This window comes from Pseudopodoces humilis, chromosome 5, assembly GCF_049639895.1.
Source record: "Pseudopodoces humilis isolate 2021_Gansu_Grassland_sample_001 chromosome 5, ASM4963989v1, whole genome shotgun sequence".
Taxonomy (NCBI): domain Eukaryota; kingdom Metazoa; phylum Chordata; class Aves; order Passeriformes; family Paridae; genus Pseudopodoces; species Pseudopodoces humilis.
In genome coordinates this window covers 7155084-7171526 of record NC_142204.1, presented here as the reverse complement: position 1 = coordinate 7171526, position 16443 = coordinate 7155084, and the positions used below count along the sequence as shown (strand labels likewise).

The 16443-nt window shown below is 41.1% G+C and overlaps 1 protein-coding gene across 2 annotated transcripts in view; it reads left to right on the top strand.

Annotated features, from left to right (window-relative positions):
• KIAA0930 (KIAA0930 ortholog) overlaps positions 1 to 7190 on the top strand; it is a 73410-nt gene extending 66220 nt beyond the window's left edge. For both annotated transcript variants that reach the window (XM_014256067.2, XM_005526994.3), the window contains exons 9-10: positions 467 to 622; positions 2283 to 7190. In XM_014256067.2, the coding sequence (XP_014111542.1) occupies positions 467 to 622; positions 2283 to 2323 (197 nt within the window). In that variant the 3' untranslated portion in view covers positions 2324 to 7190. The remainder of the gene's footprint in view (positions 1 to 466; positions 623 to 2282) is intronic.
• The last annotated feature ends 9253 nt before the right edge of the window (positions 7191 to 16443 follow it).

The window sequence follows — 16443 nt, the reverse complement described above, 5'->3', positions numbered from 1 at the left end:
AGCTGAAGGGTCTTAGATGTGGCTCACGATGTGCATGGAGGTGTGCAGGAAACTGAGGTATTAATGTTAAATCTCCCCATGTCTGCTAGATGGCAATTTTCTTCAAAAGAATCAATTTCTATTTTGTTACCTTGGTGAATTTCTGCATGAGTAAGTACTTAATTTTAGGGCTATTCTATGATTCTGTGTATGAGGTAAGGCTGACTTAGTGTTGTGCTGGTGCAGTATGGTAACACAAGCCCTCTCCTGTCTATTGTTTTCAGGTGCTGCTGCTGCCATTTATTAACTTCAGTGTAAATGGTGAACTCCGTGCTAAGCAATGTTTTAAAAAAGCAGTTATGATTGTGTTCTGCATGTGATTTGTTTCTAAACAATGAATAGGAAGCTTTCGTCTTCTTTTGAGTTTCACAAGTGTTCCAGTAGAGTACAGTCCTTTGAGGCTTGCTGTCTCTTCCTGCCTTTACAGATCTGCACAATGCGACAAATCTCCGGTCACGGTCCCTGTCTGGAACAGGACGCTCGCTGGTGGGCTCGTGGCTGAAGCTGAACAGAACAGATGAAAACTTTCTACTCTATGCACACTTAACATATGTCACTTTGCCATTGCATCGAATTTTAACAGGTGAATTTTGACATGCATTGTCCACAGCCGACCATGTTGGGGGATTCCACTATTATGACAGAGGAACAAGTATTTCTCTGTAATGCTGTTGTAAATAGGAATTGATTTCAATTTAGAAGAAATTACAGATTCCAGTAAAAAATCAGTTATTTGTAATTAAGGATGGATTTTGAACAATGGTTCAGCAAAATACACAATTATTCCTTATGATCATTGTGTTGATAGTCTTACAACAAGTTAGCTGGAGTTACCAAGCTTACTCATTCTCTCACCACAGGCATTTTGGAATTCAAAGAAGATTTGTTGTTTCTGCTGGCATTTAATATCTGCTTAAGAGGGTGGCACAAATGCCTTCATGCTCAAATCCTGGCTTTGAGCTTGAACATCCTTTCTGAGTTCAACAAATTAAGTTGAACATACGGTTGCAAGAATTGGGGTATCTATTGAGATACACAGAAAGAGGGCATGAAATTTCTGGGCTGTAAGGCAGAATTTTCATCTGCTGTTTTTCCCTACACACATTTTCTTTTGCTTCACATGTTGTGTAGGCCCTGTTTCCAAGGCCTTTTTGTAATCAATATATTTGTGCCAATGGCAGCTTTCCAGGTAGCAGGAGTATTACATGTGGGGCAGGGTGAAGTGGGAAAGGCGCTCATTTCTCTTGGGTAGTTCAGGAAACCTGTGCTAAGATATTAAAATCCCAGTGATAGTGATCAAAGTACTTTTTAAAATGTCTTGAATTTGTTGATAAGACTTTACTCTGACCCTTCTCTCCATGTTGGATAATCATAATTCTGTCAGCTTCTCCTCATATGTCAGATGATCCAGTTCTTTAGTCATCTCTGTGGCACTTCACTGGACTCCCTCCACTGTGTTTAATTCTTTACAGGTCTGTCTGGAGCCCTCTGGAGCTGGGGATCAATTTTTGCTCATGTCATCCTTTTCACGCAGTTGTGTTTGATCAGCCTTTTAATTGTGTGTTCCCTTTTCCCATGTTCCTTATTCTTTGTGTAGCCTTGAAAAGGACATCACAGCCCAGTTTCCACATATTTCTGCATAGTGCCTGCCATGTTGGTTTTACTGCCTATATTTAGAAAGATGCCCATAATTACAACAGAAGTTTTAAGGTTCATATTCTGTCCCACTTGGACAATATGAAATTAAAGAGCCAAAAAGGTAAATGTTTTTATATGGCAGCTTTTTGAGTGCAGAAATGTAGGCTTTGGGCTATGGAATGAATGAAAGAGTTGAATTATTTGCACCCACAGAAGTCTCCTTATGGGACTCAGGGATGTTGCATTTGTCCCTTCAAGAATGGGAAACCCCTTGGCATCTCTTGTTAATGGCACTTACACTTGTTTCCCTGGAAAATATTGCCACTCCCTGTCTAATGTATGTTGCTTTGTTACAGTATAAATGATAGTAGATCAGCTGTTCTCTCCACATGATGCAGTTTGTCATCTTTCAGTGCCTCCCAGCTGCATCCTGGTTAACTCAGATTTTAACAGGCAAAGCCATGTACTCATCATGTTTTAGATTCTTAGTGGGCTGTGCCACAGTCTACGTTTATGTCTCCAGTTCTTTGTGCTTCCTGGTACTGTGGCTGCTTCCAGCAGCCTCTTAAGTTGGCTGTGTCTCTTTTTTTCTTTCCCATGCCCAGATATCCTGGAAGTGCGGCAGAAACCAATCCTGATGACATAGCAGAGAGTGGGCACTGCCTTGGAGCCTTGTTGCCAAGTGCCTATCCACAGCAGTTTCCTGTGCTAACACTACCATCTAGTGTCGGGAACAGAGACCGCCGCAGGAAAAAGAGACGTCCAGGAATACCAGCCGATCAAAAGTGCCTCTTTCTTCCTTCCTCTGCTGTCACACACCAAATGCCCACATCACTGGAGTGTTTCTGACTGGAAGAGGACTTTAAGCAAGACAAAATGAGAAGGGGCTGCGTTTAAACTGAGTCAACACCTTATGGACAGTTTGCTACTGTGTTTACTTTATAACTAAGAAGCCAACAATATGTACAGAATGTGTTAAACTTTATATTCTTTGGGAGAAACATTCTAAGAGTTTCATAATGATGTGCTGTTGGACATTGTCCCATAGACTCTGGCCATACCCTCTCTTCATCCGATCAGCCGTGTGCGTGCGTGCGTGTGTGTGTGTGTGTGTGTGTGTGTGTGTTTGTATGTGTAGAGCAGAGTGGGGAGAGAGCAGCTTCCTCCTAAGGGAAGAAAAGGAAAAAGATACATTGCTGTTTTGGTATGTGCAGCAGGTCAGGTCAGAGCTTAGAAGAGGTTGAAAACGTCCCCATTTTTCATGTGTCAGTGTTAGGACAGGTGAAAGCTGCTGACAGATTTCCGTATCTACCAAAGAACAGCAACATTTTCATCCTCAAGAACTGGCTAAGAAAATGAGCCAATGAAAAGAAGGCTAAAATGTGCTGCTATAGTAAAGCTGAGGTTCTTCTCCAGTACTAATGCTGCTTGTCTTTCTCTCAGCTGAGTCAATACCAGTTTGAGTCTAAAGTGAAAAAACAGGAGACTAATTGGTCTCAAAAGGCCTAAAACCTTACCAGTAACCCATCCTCCTGCATGCACTGGACTTGAGAGTTTGTAGTCGTCTTTGCAGTACCCTTTGTAGCCAAGGAAGGCATGGGAGCTGCTTTGTGGTCAGGCAGCTTACCTGGATTTTCCGTCTTTGGTTGCTACGTGCTGAAGCACAGAGAGCTTTCTTGAAATACAAAAGATGGAAACGTAATTCTGTTCTGAAAAGTGACTAGAAACTGCATAGTGGGAGGTCTGAGAATGATGTGCCAGGAGCTCTCAGGAAAACAGCCTTATGTTTACACATGAAGTTCAGCTCTCTCTAAACAGCAAAACTGCTGTCCTTGACATTTAAAAACAAAATTATTGAATGTTGAGGTTACTGTACTCTGGCTAACTATTTTGATGAGAGACAGTACATACTTGGGTTTATTTAGGACCACAAAGCAGTGAGAGGGGTGCCATGTCCCTTAGGGCACATGAGACTCCAGTACATGCACAAAGGGAGAGCAAAGATGCCATTTTTATCACTTTTCAGACTCTGAGCACCTAAACCTGATGCTGTGGCATGTGCTCTGAGCCTGGACCTTTGTCTCCCTCATACCTGGTCTTTCCCAAGTGCTTTGTTGTTACTCTCACAGTAGCATCTAATGACTTAACCTCTCAAATAGGACTTTCTGCTTTTTTTCCTCAGGCTAGATTCCATGGAAATAACGCCACTTCAGCATAAAGGCTGACCAAATTTGCCCTTCAGCCAACCCTGATGACTCCAGCATGGTCAGGGGGTCTGTCTGTATTTGAGGCCAGGCCTGGAAGTTGTCCCCTTAGCACAGCATGGCAGCCTTTCTTACACTGGCAGCATGAGTATATGACAGGGACAGCTGATTAGATTTCAGTTGGCTTTGAATGCGTTGCAAGGCCTTAGAAAAACGTTCCCTTTGTCATTACCAGCACACCCACTTTTCATGCTGCAACCTTGGAATGTTGCCTGTGGTCTGTGTGGATGTGAGGGTGTTTCCACCATCTAACCTGGTTGCCCCAGGCTTTCCCCCTGAGCCCGGGGAGAGGTGGAGTCCTCGCTCTGCAGCTGAAGTGCCCTCTCAAGGAACTTGCCACACAGCCTGGGTGGGTACCTGAGATCCCACAGGTAGTGTTCCTGGCATCAGTCGGTACAAATATTCTCTCTTTGCTCATGCTGAGAATTAAACCACTCCTCAGCTAGAAAACAAGCCTCTCAGTGTGCTCCTTACTCTGTGCTTTCATACTGCTGAACTGGGCAAATCAGTGTTTGGTTTTCCTTCAAATGTTCATTGCAGAGGGAAGGGAGAGAAGGCTCACATTTGTACTAATCATAACAGTTGGTACCTTTCAGTCAGGAAGCTGGAGGAACAATGTAAAAAGGAAGTGTATCCAGATAGGACCCTCAGTGCTAGGTGCCTGATCACTTCTCAGTGGACAGGAATTTGTAATGCTCCCTTGATGTTGTGTGTTATGTTTAGGTGGCTTAACTTTGTTTGATTTGAAAGACTGAGAAAATCTTGCTGTGTAAGATTTCAAAGCAAATGAGGAATGATTCTAAGCTACTGCATTAGCTTAAAAGCGGTGCTATGGAAGGTACAGTTTAGATCCTACATCTGTGTTTCAGGAGATATCATCTGCTTTGTTACATGTATGTGGTTGGATTTTGATGTCTAGTGTTTGAAGGGCTGTAATGTCCTAAAAAAAGTAAATTTATTTCTTGTATCTTGCTAGTGGGATATGCTATATGTATGTTGAAGACTCACCTTTTCTAGTAGAAAAGGACTACAAGTATGCCCTCATGGACATCCATGGAAAACAGAGGTCAAAAAGTCTACTGAATGTCAATAGTGCTTTTTGGAAGCAAAGATGTGCCAGATTCTCAGTTACTCCTTCTTTCAACAACTGTCTTGGACTTCTTATATATAACCAGTGGCTCCCACTTTCTGTTATGAAATTTCACATTTTGTTCTGCTTTTAAACAAACCCTGAAAATTATAATTTGTTGCCTTGTGTGGACAGATGGACAGGGAATTTGATCAAGAAGCATTGTTTGGGTCAGGATGGCACAGCTAGACCCTTAGCATGGTATTGCACTACATCAAAAAGAAAAGTGAATGTTAGTAAGAACCTCTCACCCTATTAATTTGGAGGGGGTTTCATTCTGTGGGTCCTAAGCAGTAAGCAGGATTCACCCCACTGGCCATTGAAGTAATTGCTGCAGATGGAGCTGGCATGTCCTGCAGTGCCATGAAGGATGTTTGGCTGTCAGTCTTAGTGGCTGGAGCACAGTGGGTTTCATTGGTTATACTGATATTTGAAGATGCAGCTCAGTTAACAAATTTGGGAAACTTTGCAGAACAGCTTTCTTTCTTTTTCTTTCTTTTTCTTTCTTTTTCTTTCTTTTTCTTTCTTTTTCTTTCTTTTTCTTTCTTTCTCTTTCCTTCTCTTTCTTTCTTTTGGAATTCTACCATACCTCATTGCTCAGTTAAGTCCTTCCATCCTTCTGCCCACTCACTCCCTTTGGAGAACAAGGCTTACCACTTGAGCTCTTCCTAGATGTTGTATATTGATAGATGTCAAATACAAGGATGTGAATATTTTCACCCATAACAAATTTTTCACTGCTATCAATTTAGCCAGTATAAAAAGCTTTTTTTTTTTTTTAAAAAAAAAAAATGAAAGCTCTTAAATTAATTATTTTGTGTTAGCTGACTATTGCTCTGCCTTAGAGACCACCATGTATGTGAAATTATGTTCTCTTACTGCCAGGCAGGACAAGGTGGATTCCGAATCTCCTCTTAAAAGAAGATGCTTTTGGAAGCGATGAGTCTTTCAGCTGTCTTGGCTAATCCAGTTTGTGTTGGTCCCTGTTCCTTCTCTTTTTATTCTCCTGGTCTTCATTGTTTACAAGGCTTGGGCATGTTGGGCTCTGGATTGCTGTTACTATTTTTATAGTTTTCTATTTCTGGGCATGGTGTGCTTTCCAGAAAAGATAATTGTTTGCACAGGTGGCTTTTCACAGTAATATGTTTTTCCCAAAGTATGTTCATTATTTAGGCAGTGAAGTCCTTGGCTCTGCAGACAGATTTCTTCCAGGAGACCCTCATGTATAGAATCCCATCTGGTCGCTGAAGTTCTGTATGGATGTGGAATCCAGGGAAATAGACTACTTTTAGATTATTGATCTGCTTCTTGCCAGTCATTAATTTTGCCTTTTCAAGATGATTGCTTGTCCTGTATTTTGTAGTCTGAAGCTTCCATATTAAAGACAGATGTAAAATCTTCAGAAGTGCCTAAGCCCTGTTGTTACCCAGTGGGGTTTAAGAACAAATTTTTATTTAGGAAAATAATTTATTAGTCTTAAATTGTATCTGTGTTGTATGTAGCAGTGTCAAGAAATGACAAGTTTATAGTTCTTGGATGAACAATGTCTCTCATATGAACTCACCCTTTGTGTTTGAAAGACTCTCATGGTTTCCAAAGGTCACGGCTGAAAGCTCTGGAAAGTGGATTTCCTGTGGTCACAGCAATCGGATGTCTGTAAATGCCTTACACATTCTGCAAAGTATGACTGCAAGTGTGTAATGCTGGTGTGTAGAAATTCTGTGTCAAGAATAGGTACGGTAGAATCCAGTTAAAGGCATTGTGAAGTAAGTAGCTTTTACACCAAACCTTAAACAAAAGAGTATTTTACACCAGAATGTAGCTGTTTGGATACTTGGTCTGCAAGCAGGTTGCAATGTTGAACATTCTCTATGTAAATATATAAATAGCCTAATTTTATCAGCCTAACACATGTTGCATGGTTTGGGTTTTATTTGCCTCATCGATCATTGGTGTTGCTTAAAAGGTGATGGGTTGAAAATTGTGCTGGCACTGTACTGAGCCATTTGAGCAAAGAGCAAGGAGAATGTTGTGCACCAAAAATAAAGTCGACCATGCTTATGGAGCAGTGAAGAAAGTGTTGGACCCTGCAGCAAATAAACAGACCTCTTTAACAACTATGAACTCTGTTAGTGGTGTTTTCTGTCTGCTGTGCCTGGTGGTGTTGGAGTTTGGATGTATTCCTTTGTGGTGGCAGTGACCAGTGGTGGATAGTGCTCCATGGCACTTCTGTAGGCATTGCCAGATGGATACTCATGTGGCAGAGTGGCCTCATTGCTCTTTATTCTGATTGCACTTGGAGCAAAGCCCAACTTCTGATTCTGCTACAGAACCTCTGAGTGAACACTCCCTGACAACTTGACATTGGATAAGGGGGAAGAAGGTAAAAGTCAGTGTGGTCCTGAATTTGTTTACAAAAGGTTTTCATTCTTGCCTTTAGAACAGCCCTTCTAAACTGATCTGTGGTTTGTTCTAAACTTGATGAATATTTCTGTTTGTGCAGTGTATAATAGTGAGGACTGATGGCTGTAATGGTTTCTACCTGATTGATTCAGGGAGAACTTCAATGCAGGTTTTGCATTGTCACAAAAATGAGGTTGTATTTAGATCTGTGCTGCCTTGAATTGTGTGTACTGGCAGGGATCTGCCTTGATTTAAAGCCATGCAAGGCTCTGAATCCTCCCTCTCCACTTGATTTTTGTGACTAACATTTCACAGTAGAAGAAACCTTCAGAGGATTTTTCTGACTAAATTAATTAAACACTTCTTGAACAAATGTTACCCATAATGTCCATGACTTCATGTGCTGACTTCATTTCAGAGAATCCCAGACCAGGATATTTGGTGAGTCCATGTGGTAAGTAACAACATTTATCCTAAGCCATGTGTGATAGCTCAGACATGTGTGGGATATTAGGGATAATTAAAACACAAACCTTAAGAAGAACAGGATGTCTCAGTTCTTTACATGGATATTTGAGCAGATTGTTGGCAGTGTTGTTTTGTGACTGCTCATGCAACTGGGCAGGAATCTTTGCTGGCTGGGAAATACTAAAATATGGCTTTGACACAAACTGTGATATTTTTTTTTCCCTTGAATGCCTGAAGTTGAAAGGTTTTTTAAGCAGCCATAATGGAGAAGCATTAGTTAAAGATAAAGAGCAGCAGAACCTCATGAGTGGTGGTAATAAACCTCCCCTGCTTGGTTAGTCATTCAAGAGTTTGGACAGGAAAAGGTTTGCTGGTTTGGGGTTTAGTTTTTAATCCAAATGCTGAGGGAAAATAAGACTGCCATGTACATATTTGAAAAGCTTTCCCAGCTTTACTGAATTAATTTATTGAATATACTTAAAGACAAATACAGGATTAACAGTGTGGCAGTACATGTTGTTCTATGGTGTCACTGCTTTGTGCAGCAAAGTTAACTCATGTTCTTTTGTCCTGGAGTATAGCAATGTATCTGAACAACTTAGGCCATAGTGTGCTCCAGCCAAACCATCTGTAGAATCTCTTATCAGACCCTCTGGAATTCGTCAAGGTTGCTGAAACATAAATTGTTCTAAAATAAGAAAGAAGAAGCTGAGAAACAGAAAAACGAGCACAAGAACCAGATAACAGAGGGCAGTTAAACACCTGGACTGTGACCAATCACAGATCCTGAGAAGTGTGTGCTGAACACATGGACAGGATAGAGGTACCAATCAAGAAATGTGTGATGGTGTGAACACTAGTTTTGGAATCTATAAATAAGTGCATAATGTAAACAATAAGCTGCTTCTGCAAAATTGTATTGGTTTGTTGTTCAGAGGTCCTGAGCTCCTGCACTGGTGTGTTGTGTTCTGGCTGGCCACACCTGGAGAGATCCTCCTGAGAAATACCCTAATATTGCTTTGTAGCAGTGTGAAAATAGATAGTGTTGCTGCTACCAGTCCAAAGCGTCTCTTAAGGAAGCTGCTCAGGTGGGCACAGACAGTCACTGTATCCAAAACTCACACACACCACGGATAGGTCAGTGAAGAAACATGGAAAGGGTCTCCTGTATGGTATTCCAGAGAGGTTTATTAGAACCCCACCAAAGGGTTCCAGTGACAAAAGACCAGGATTTCCTGCAGTGTCTCAGGTTAAGTTTGGGGTCAGGAGCCATTAGTCTCAGGGTACAGGGGCAAGGCAAAGGTCACTGACATACAGGGGATGAGGTAAATTTACCTAGTGTTGCACAGCACCATGGAGAAGCTTTTTGTCTCACCCTAAGCAGTTAGGCTTCCATGAAGCCTGTGGCAGATTCTTCCAGGACATCTGCTCAGAAATTCTTCTAACAGGCTCAAGGGCTTCCTCATTGCTTGGCATGCAAGTTTATCATCAAGGTCTGATTACACATAATAAAATCACACTTTGGAGATTAAAGGAAAATTAGGCATCTGTGTTAGCAAACAGTTAGTTGTGTACTCTTCTGAGAAGTGTGTTGTTCCTGAAACTTGTAATTGAAACTTTGCAGAAAGCAAAGGATTAAAATGAAGAAAGAATATGGGTCTGATTTTCCATTAACAGTGTAGATGAGAATCTGGGTGGAGCTGATGCTCCTCAGTTAAGAAAACATTAAAATACATCAAGGAAAATACTAGTTAATTCAAACTCTGTTCCCAGCTTGTTTTCTCACAGAGGTAAGTATGACATCTAGTGATTTCATTGTTGGAAGTAAGTAATTTTTGCTTGGTTATGCCAGGAAACTCTTTCCCAAGACAAGCTAGTTGGCTTTTCTTAGTAGGATTAATGTTGATTGAGGGAGTGGCATGAAAAGCAAGGTAGGCTGTGGCAGCGGCCTCAGGGGAGACAAGGAGTTACATAGTGCCACCCCAAACCCCTTGTGAAGGGCAGCCCAGGTGCTCTGATTGAGTTTGAGTCCCTGGGGGGGTTCTCCCTTGGTGTGCTTCTACTGGTCCCTGACCCTGAACTCCACCCTCAAGGGTGGCGACGCTCGGGGGTTCTGTCCCTCAAAAACCCCTGCTGTGCCTCTGTTCAGAGCTCTCTGTTCTGGACCTGACTTTGTTCCCATGCTGAATAAATGGTTTCATGAACGGGAGCCCGTCTCGTTGGTGTTCCATGCTGGTCCCCAGAATCCTGCTGCTTCCCTGGACGAGATCCTGAGGTTGCTGACTGCAACAGTAGGTGATCCAATTTTTTTGTTCAGACAAGACAGAAGGGTTTGTGTGCACAAACAGGATTTGCTATGTGAGGCACATGCCCTTCTGGTGCAGAAGATAAAGCTGACCTGCCACACAGGACCTTCACACAATGTGTACCTCATGGCACCTACACAGAAAGAAGGATCTTTAGGCAAAACCTCCTGGCTGGAATATATGAGTGTGAGGGGTTGGAGAGGGTGAAAAACAGTGCCTGTTCAGCCAAGCAGATGGGGCTGCTGCTGTTTCCTGGGTAGAGTGAGCATTCTTCTGGAGCTGCTGCTGTTACATGGACGAACTTGAGGTAATGACATGTTTGAATAATAGGTGTGCAGACAGTTAAATTGCATGTTTCTGAATTCACTTCAAATAAACTGTTCAAAGGAAAATGGGAATAAACAGTTTTAAATCCTTGTTGAAATGAATGGAGCTGGCTGATAATTTTCTAAAATACCAAGTTTTCCTGCACAGTTCAGTGGAGAGCACCTACACTGCAAAAAAGCTTTGTCTCAAAACATTAGTTACAGCTGCACTCATGTTTTTTCCCTGTTACCTGTTTATGCCAACATTCTGGTGATTCATGAATGAGTATTTCACAATGTGTGCTGACTCACCCCATGCTCTTCTACCTCCCATCTTCCTCAGACATTAAAGTGTGGTTATGATTGCAGTTCTGCTTTTCCTGCTGGAGCAATATTGCTATGGAGATTCATCAAAAGCAGTTTACAAGCCTACAGACTTTTTGAAGTCCAAAACTCAACCTTTAATTCTAATGCAATCACTGTTTCATCTAAACCCTACTGGAAATAGTGAATGCCTGCACTGAGTCTAGATGCTTTCCTTTCCTCCTGAAGGACAAGAGAGTTGCCAGAACCTACTCTTTCATCACTGCAAGTGTCAGACTAAGTTTTCCTTTGAAAAACAGAGTGATAGATGGATCATCAAGGAGCAAGAGAAGTTATTATTATTCAAGCTTGCTTTTCAGCAAGAGGTGGGAATGCCATGCTTCCTGCTATGGGTATCTGTGGTCACCCTGACAAGCACATGAGATCAGCACAGGTGTCATTTCTGACTTCACTGTAAAGGTAAGAAAAACACAGATTTCATAAACTGCCAAAGTAAGTACTTTTGGTATGTAAACCACCATTTTCTTTTCAGTGTTAGAAATTTCTTTTTACAATGAACCATCTGCAAGCTTTCCCTGGAATTGCCATCTACAGAACTGCTATTTACAGGTAAGAAGAGTGTCACTAAGTGCTCACCAGTCCAGGTAAGGCTCCAGATACAACATCAACCATAGTTCAGACAAAAAAAAAATTGTAGTCTATTATGTCATCCATGCTATAAGGTAGTAAACTAAAGTCACATTTTTTCCTCAGTGCTACAACCTGAATAAGAAAATTCTGTTCATAGCTTTGAAACTTCTGCAGACTTCCAGAGATTATTAATTTGTTACCTCTCAGTAAAGGTTATGTTGTCCCTATCAGTAATACCCACTAAACTGATTTTGATTGTAATCAAAATAAATTTCCATATGCAGGATGCTCATATACAAATAAGAATTTATAAACAAGTATGATGCTTGAAAAATAAGCAATACACAAACCTAACAGAAACTGGGATAAGCATATTGACTACTTCAAATGGAGTAAATTCTGCTGCTGCTTTTTTTTTTCATCTTGTACAGCATTTGGTTCCTTGGTGCAAGTGCTGTATTTCATGCAACTCACTCAGCTCACAGTAATACACAGTAATATAGGTGTAATAGTGAAATAGCTGATACAGTTATGCTTTTTTATGGTAATTGAACTGCCTGCTCGGTTGGCATAACATCCAATGAATATATGATGAAGACCCCCTGCTACTGATATCACAACTATCAGCACTTACTGTCTGTAGAAAGTATGGACCAAAACCCAAGCTGAAGGTGACAGTAAGAACAGACTAAAACCACAGACAAGAAATGCACACGCTCTAAAAAGGCAGTCCTGAGGAGGAGATGTTAAACCGTTCTTGGAACATGTAAACTACTTTGGGGAAAAGTTTAAATATGCATAATTGTTTATGAATATGTAATAGAAAAGGTATGTAAAGGGTGTCTCCAAAATAGCAGGTGTGCTCTTGGCTGAATGCCAAGCACCTGGCCATTAAACTTTGCTTTATTTTCTTTGTCTCTTATTGTCCTTTATCAAACTTTTAAATTTTACCGGGAGAGTGAACCTCGTTTTTCACATTAGTGCCATAGTTACTCTTGTTTGTTTGCCTTGTTATACATACTAGTAAAGAACTGTTATTCCTATCCCCAGATCTCTGCCTGAGAGCCCCTTGATTTCAAAATTATAGTAATTCAGAGGGAGGGAGTTTACATTTTCATTCCAAGGGAGGCTCCTGCCCTCCCTAGCAGACACCTGTCTTCTAAACCAAGACAAAGCTGTTGCCCAAACTTTGAACTTGTTCAACTTCACATGTCCTGTGCATGTGCAAAGATGGTACCCAGTTACTTGGCTGGTTCTTGCTCTGCATTTGCCTTTCATTTTTGTCCTTAGCATGAGATAAATGAGGTTTATTATGGAAGGTAACTTGTCTGTTGAGGCATTGTTTGGGCCATGATTTAAGTGTACTTCTTACTGTCAATATCTACTAGCCAGTGACACACACAGCCTTCTCAAGGCTTAGCCCCAGGCAGTGGCTCAGCCCTTCACTCCTCCCCCTGGTGAGATGGGGAGAGGGTGAGAGGATGAGGGTGGGAAAACTGGTGGGTTGAGATAAGGGCAGGTTGACAGAAAAGCAAAAGACATGCACACAAGCAAAACAGGATTCATTCCCCACTTCCCATGGGCAGGCAGATGTTCAGCCATCCCAGGAAAGTTGAGCTTTATGATGCACCATGGTGACTTGAGAGGACAATTACAATCACTCCAAATATCCATCCTTCCTCCATCTCCCCCTGGCTCTGTATGCTGACCATGACACCAAATGGTCTGGGATGTGCCTGTGGCCATCTGGGAAAGGCTGTCCCAGCCATGTCCCCTCCCAACTCCTTGTGCCCCTCCTGCCCCACTCCCAGGCCCTCACTGGTGGGGTGGGAGAGGAAGAGAAAGAGCCTTGGCTCTGTGCACACCCTGCTCAGCAGTAACTAAAACATCCCTGTGTTATCAGCACTGTTCCAGCACCAACCTAAAACACAGCCACTACCAGCTACTGGGAAAATTAAGTTATCCCAGCCCAAACCAGCATGCCTTTAGCTCTTACTGTGCTCTTCACATGAATGGCTCCAACTGCTGCATGCTGTGGTTGCTGTGACCTGCATGAGCATTTGACTGCTGAATCAGGAAAGAGCCTGATTTTGATTAACACATTCCATTCTTGGAGAGTTGCATTTTCTTAGTCTTAGACTTGATGTCTTCTGCATGGTTGCCTTTGTCCCTTCCTCTTATGCAAGTGATAAAATCTTTGGTGATTAGCAAAGCATTAGGCATCAGATGTTCTAGATTACCCCAGCACAAAAAGAAAAATAATTCTGCCCTTGAGAGCTGTTACTTTTTCTTTATGGCTGCCAAAAGTTTGGGAGACCTTGAACAGTGATGACAGTCTTTTTAAGTAGAAGGAAGAAAGAAGTGTGCAAAATGTGGAATAATGTCAACATGCATCCCAGGTGCATGAAGTTGAACTATACTTGGCATGACAAATCTGTGGCAATTTCATTCAGTGGGGATTTGATTTTGGGGTTCTTGTGTTTGCAAACTCTCACAAACCAATGAAGAAAAGAATCACTTTGGCCTGACCTTAGGTTAGTGCCTCCAGGCAAGATCTAAAATAAATTCAGCAAGGGTCATCAGGTAAATCTAGATTATGTGGCTTCTAAATCCTTTTAATATTCATGTGGAGGGTTTTGAGGTCAGTCTCTCTAGCAGTATGTGAGCACAGGTGCCTCTGTCCTCCAAGCCAGCTCCTTGCTCCAAGCTGGCTCAGCTCACTGACCTGGCAAGGAGGAAGCATTTTGCTGTACTGGCTCCAGGTTTCCAAGTCAGGAATGGGGAGGGCAGGACATTCCTTCTTTTAGTAGCACCATTTTCCAGGCAGGAGTTCACCTGCAAGCAACTGGTTGTAAAATTCATTTTATTAATGCGACGTTATGCACTCAGAATGATTCACACAAGACAAATGAATCTTCCATTCATTTATTCACATTTTCCATAGATTTTTGTACATGTCCTCAGTGTATCAGAACTAATGAAAACATTAACATACACTTTATGTAAAACTTAGGTATGCACTGAAAAATTCAGAGCATTTTGAAATCTACTAACAACTAACAAATTATCACATTCAGCATCTTCATTGGGTTTCGACTAGCTCATGCCACTTTAAATTGTTTAATGTCAGTTAATTTCTGCACACAGGCACCAGCTACAAAATTTTATCAAATGCAAATAAGTTAAGGCATCAGAAAGAAAGTCTTTAACAACAGTTTAAATGTTACAGTGCTGCAAAGGGCGCTGAACTTCAATTTTAATAGCAAAGCAAACCTCCTGACTGCTTTATGTTCTACAGTATGTTCATTTGAACTATAAATTTAATTTAAACTTTCACATCCATCAATCAAAAGGGATTAAAGGAACACAGTGTTGCCCTCCCAAATAGATAATTTTAAATACATTACAAAAAAACCCCAACAAAAAAAAAAAAAGACAAAAAACCCCCCCCCAAAAAAAAAACAAAAACAAAAAAATCCCAAAAGGACCCCCCAAAAAACTAAACCTTGCATATTGCAATTTAATATAATTTAAAATTAAATTCAAGCCAACTGTAATAATCTCCCTTAGAAATTATTCTGAGAATTAAAATAAGCAAAGATGTTTATTTTCCAGCTGAAACTTCAGAATTAGAAGAGGAAGAATAGCTAACACACTCCCGCATCTACATACAGCTGGAACAGCGAAGGCATTAACGCAAACTGGGGCAGAAACTTGCATCTTTAATATCAGGTGTCTGTTATCCAGCTGTTCAATACATTACCAACCAAGACACAAGAATGCCTCCTTGATGTGAAATTCTGATCAAAATTCTTCCCTTGGCTAGCATGTGCCAGTTTGTTATGAAGGCAGCAGTACACTGATGTCTGTGCTCTCCATGAAATTTGCTTTTTCATTTAAGGCCTTTATTTCTATATAACAATCTCTGGCCTTTTACAGCATTTCTATATTTTAGTATTTCTTAAATAGAAACTGAAGCATCATCAAAATTTCTAACAGTGCTGGAAAAGGGCTGTGCTTTATACCTGAGCACCAAGTTTGTCAGTGTGCAACTGACTTTTCCTGCTTCGTAGTCCACATAATGGTATGGTCACCATGAATCAATTAAAATCTGCTTTGCAGGGAAATTCTTCCCTATTCTTTTAGAGGCAATTTTCCCCACGTAAAATGTTCAAAATTGTATGTTTATGCATATATTTAACATTCTAATGAAGGTAACATCCCAATTTTTAGCTTCCCCTGGCTTTACTGATTACATGCACAGAAGAATTCAGGTGTTACTTGCTACAATGGCTAGGGTAAGGTTTAATTCTTTCCAACACAATTTATTATTCTTCTACTTATTTTTCCATTCCCTCTGTGCCCTGTTTGGAAACAGGCCAGAGATGTACTGTCAGAACGGGGCCACATCCATGTGTGCAAAACCCCACAATGGGCCCTCTTCAGAGGCAAAGCATAAGGAAAGAAGTATTAATTAAGTTCAGTGTGTTGGTCCACGTTTCTACGAATGAAGGAACAGTTCCAAATCCATGAGCTTTTGGAAGTAAGCAAAGACAAGGCCAAGCTTTTATAGACAGAGCTGTTCTTTATGGGATGTACAACCAGAGCTCTGTCTATAAACCTTTCTGAACAGAGACAGGGTTAAGACACTAGTCAAAAGACAAATGCAAAATTAACTGAGCCCTTGAACCAGAGCCTGGACTAAACTCTTAGGCAATGTTCTGCTTTTCATTCATACACATTTAGACATCCTCTGTCAGCTTTGGGCCTCCAATTTAGGTAGCAGCAAGACTTTTTTCAAAAAAAGTATCTTATTTTGAGGAAAGCAATGTCACTGACTTTTAATGGTTTAAGTACTTAGCCAGATGCAAAAAGAAACCCCAAAAGGCACCAGTTTATTTTTCAAATAACTCAAATGGCATCTAAGCTCTCTTCAC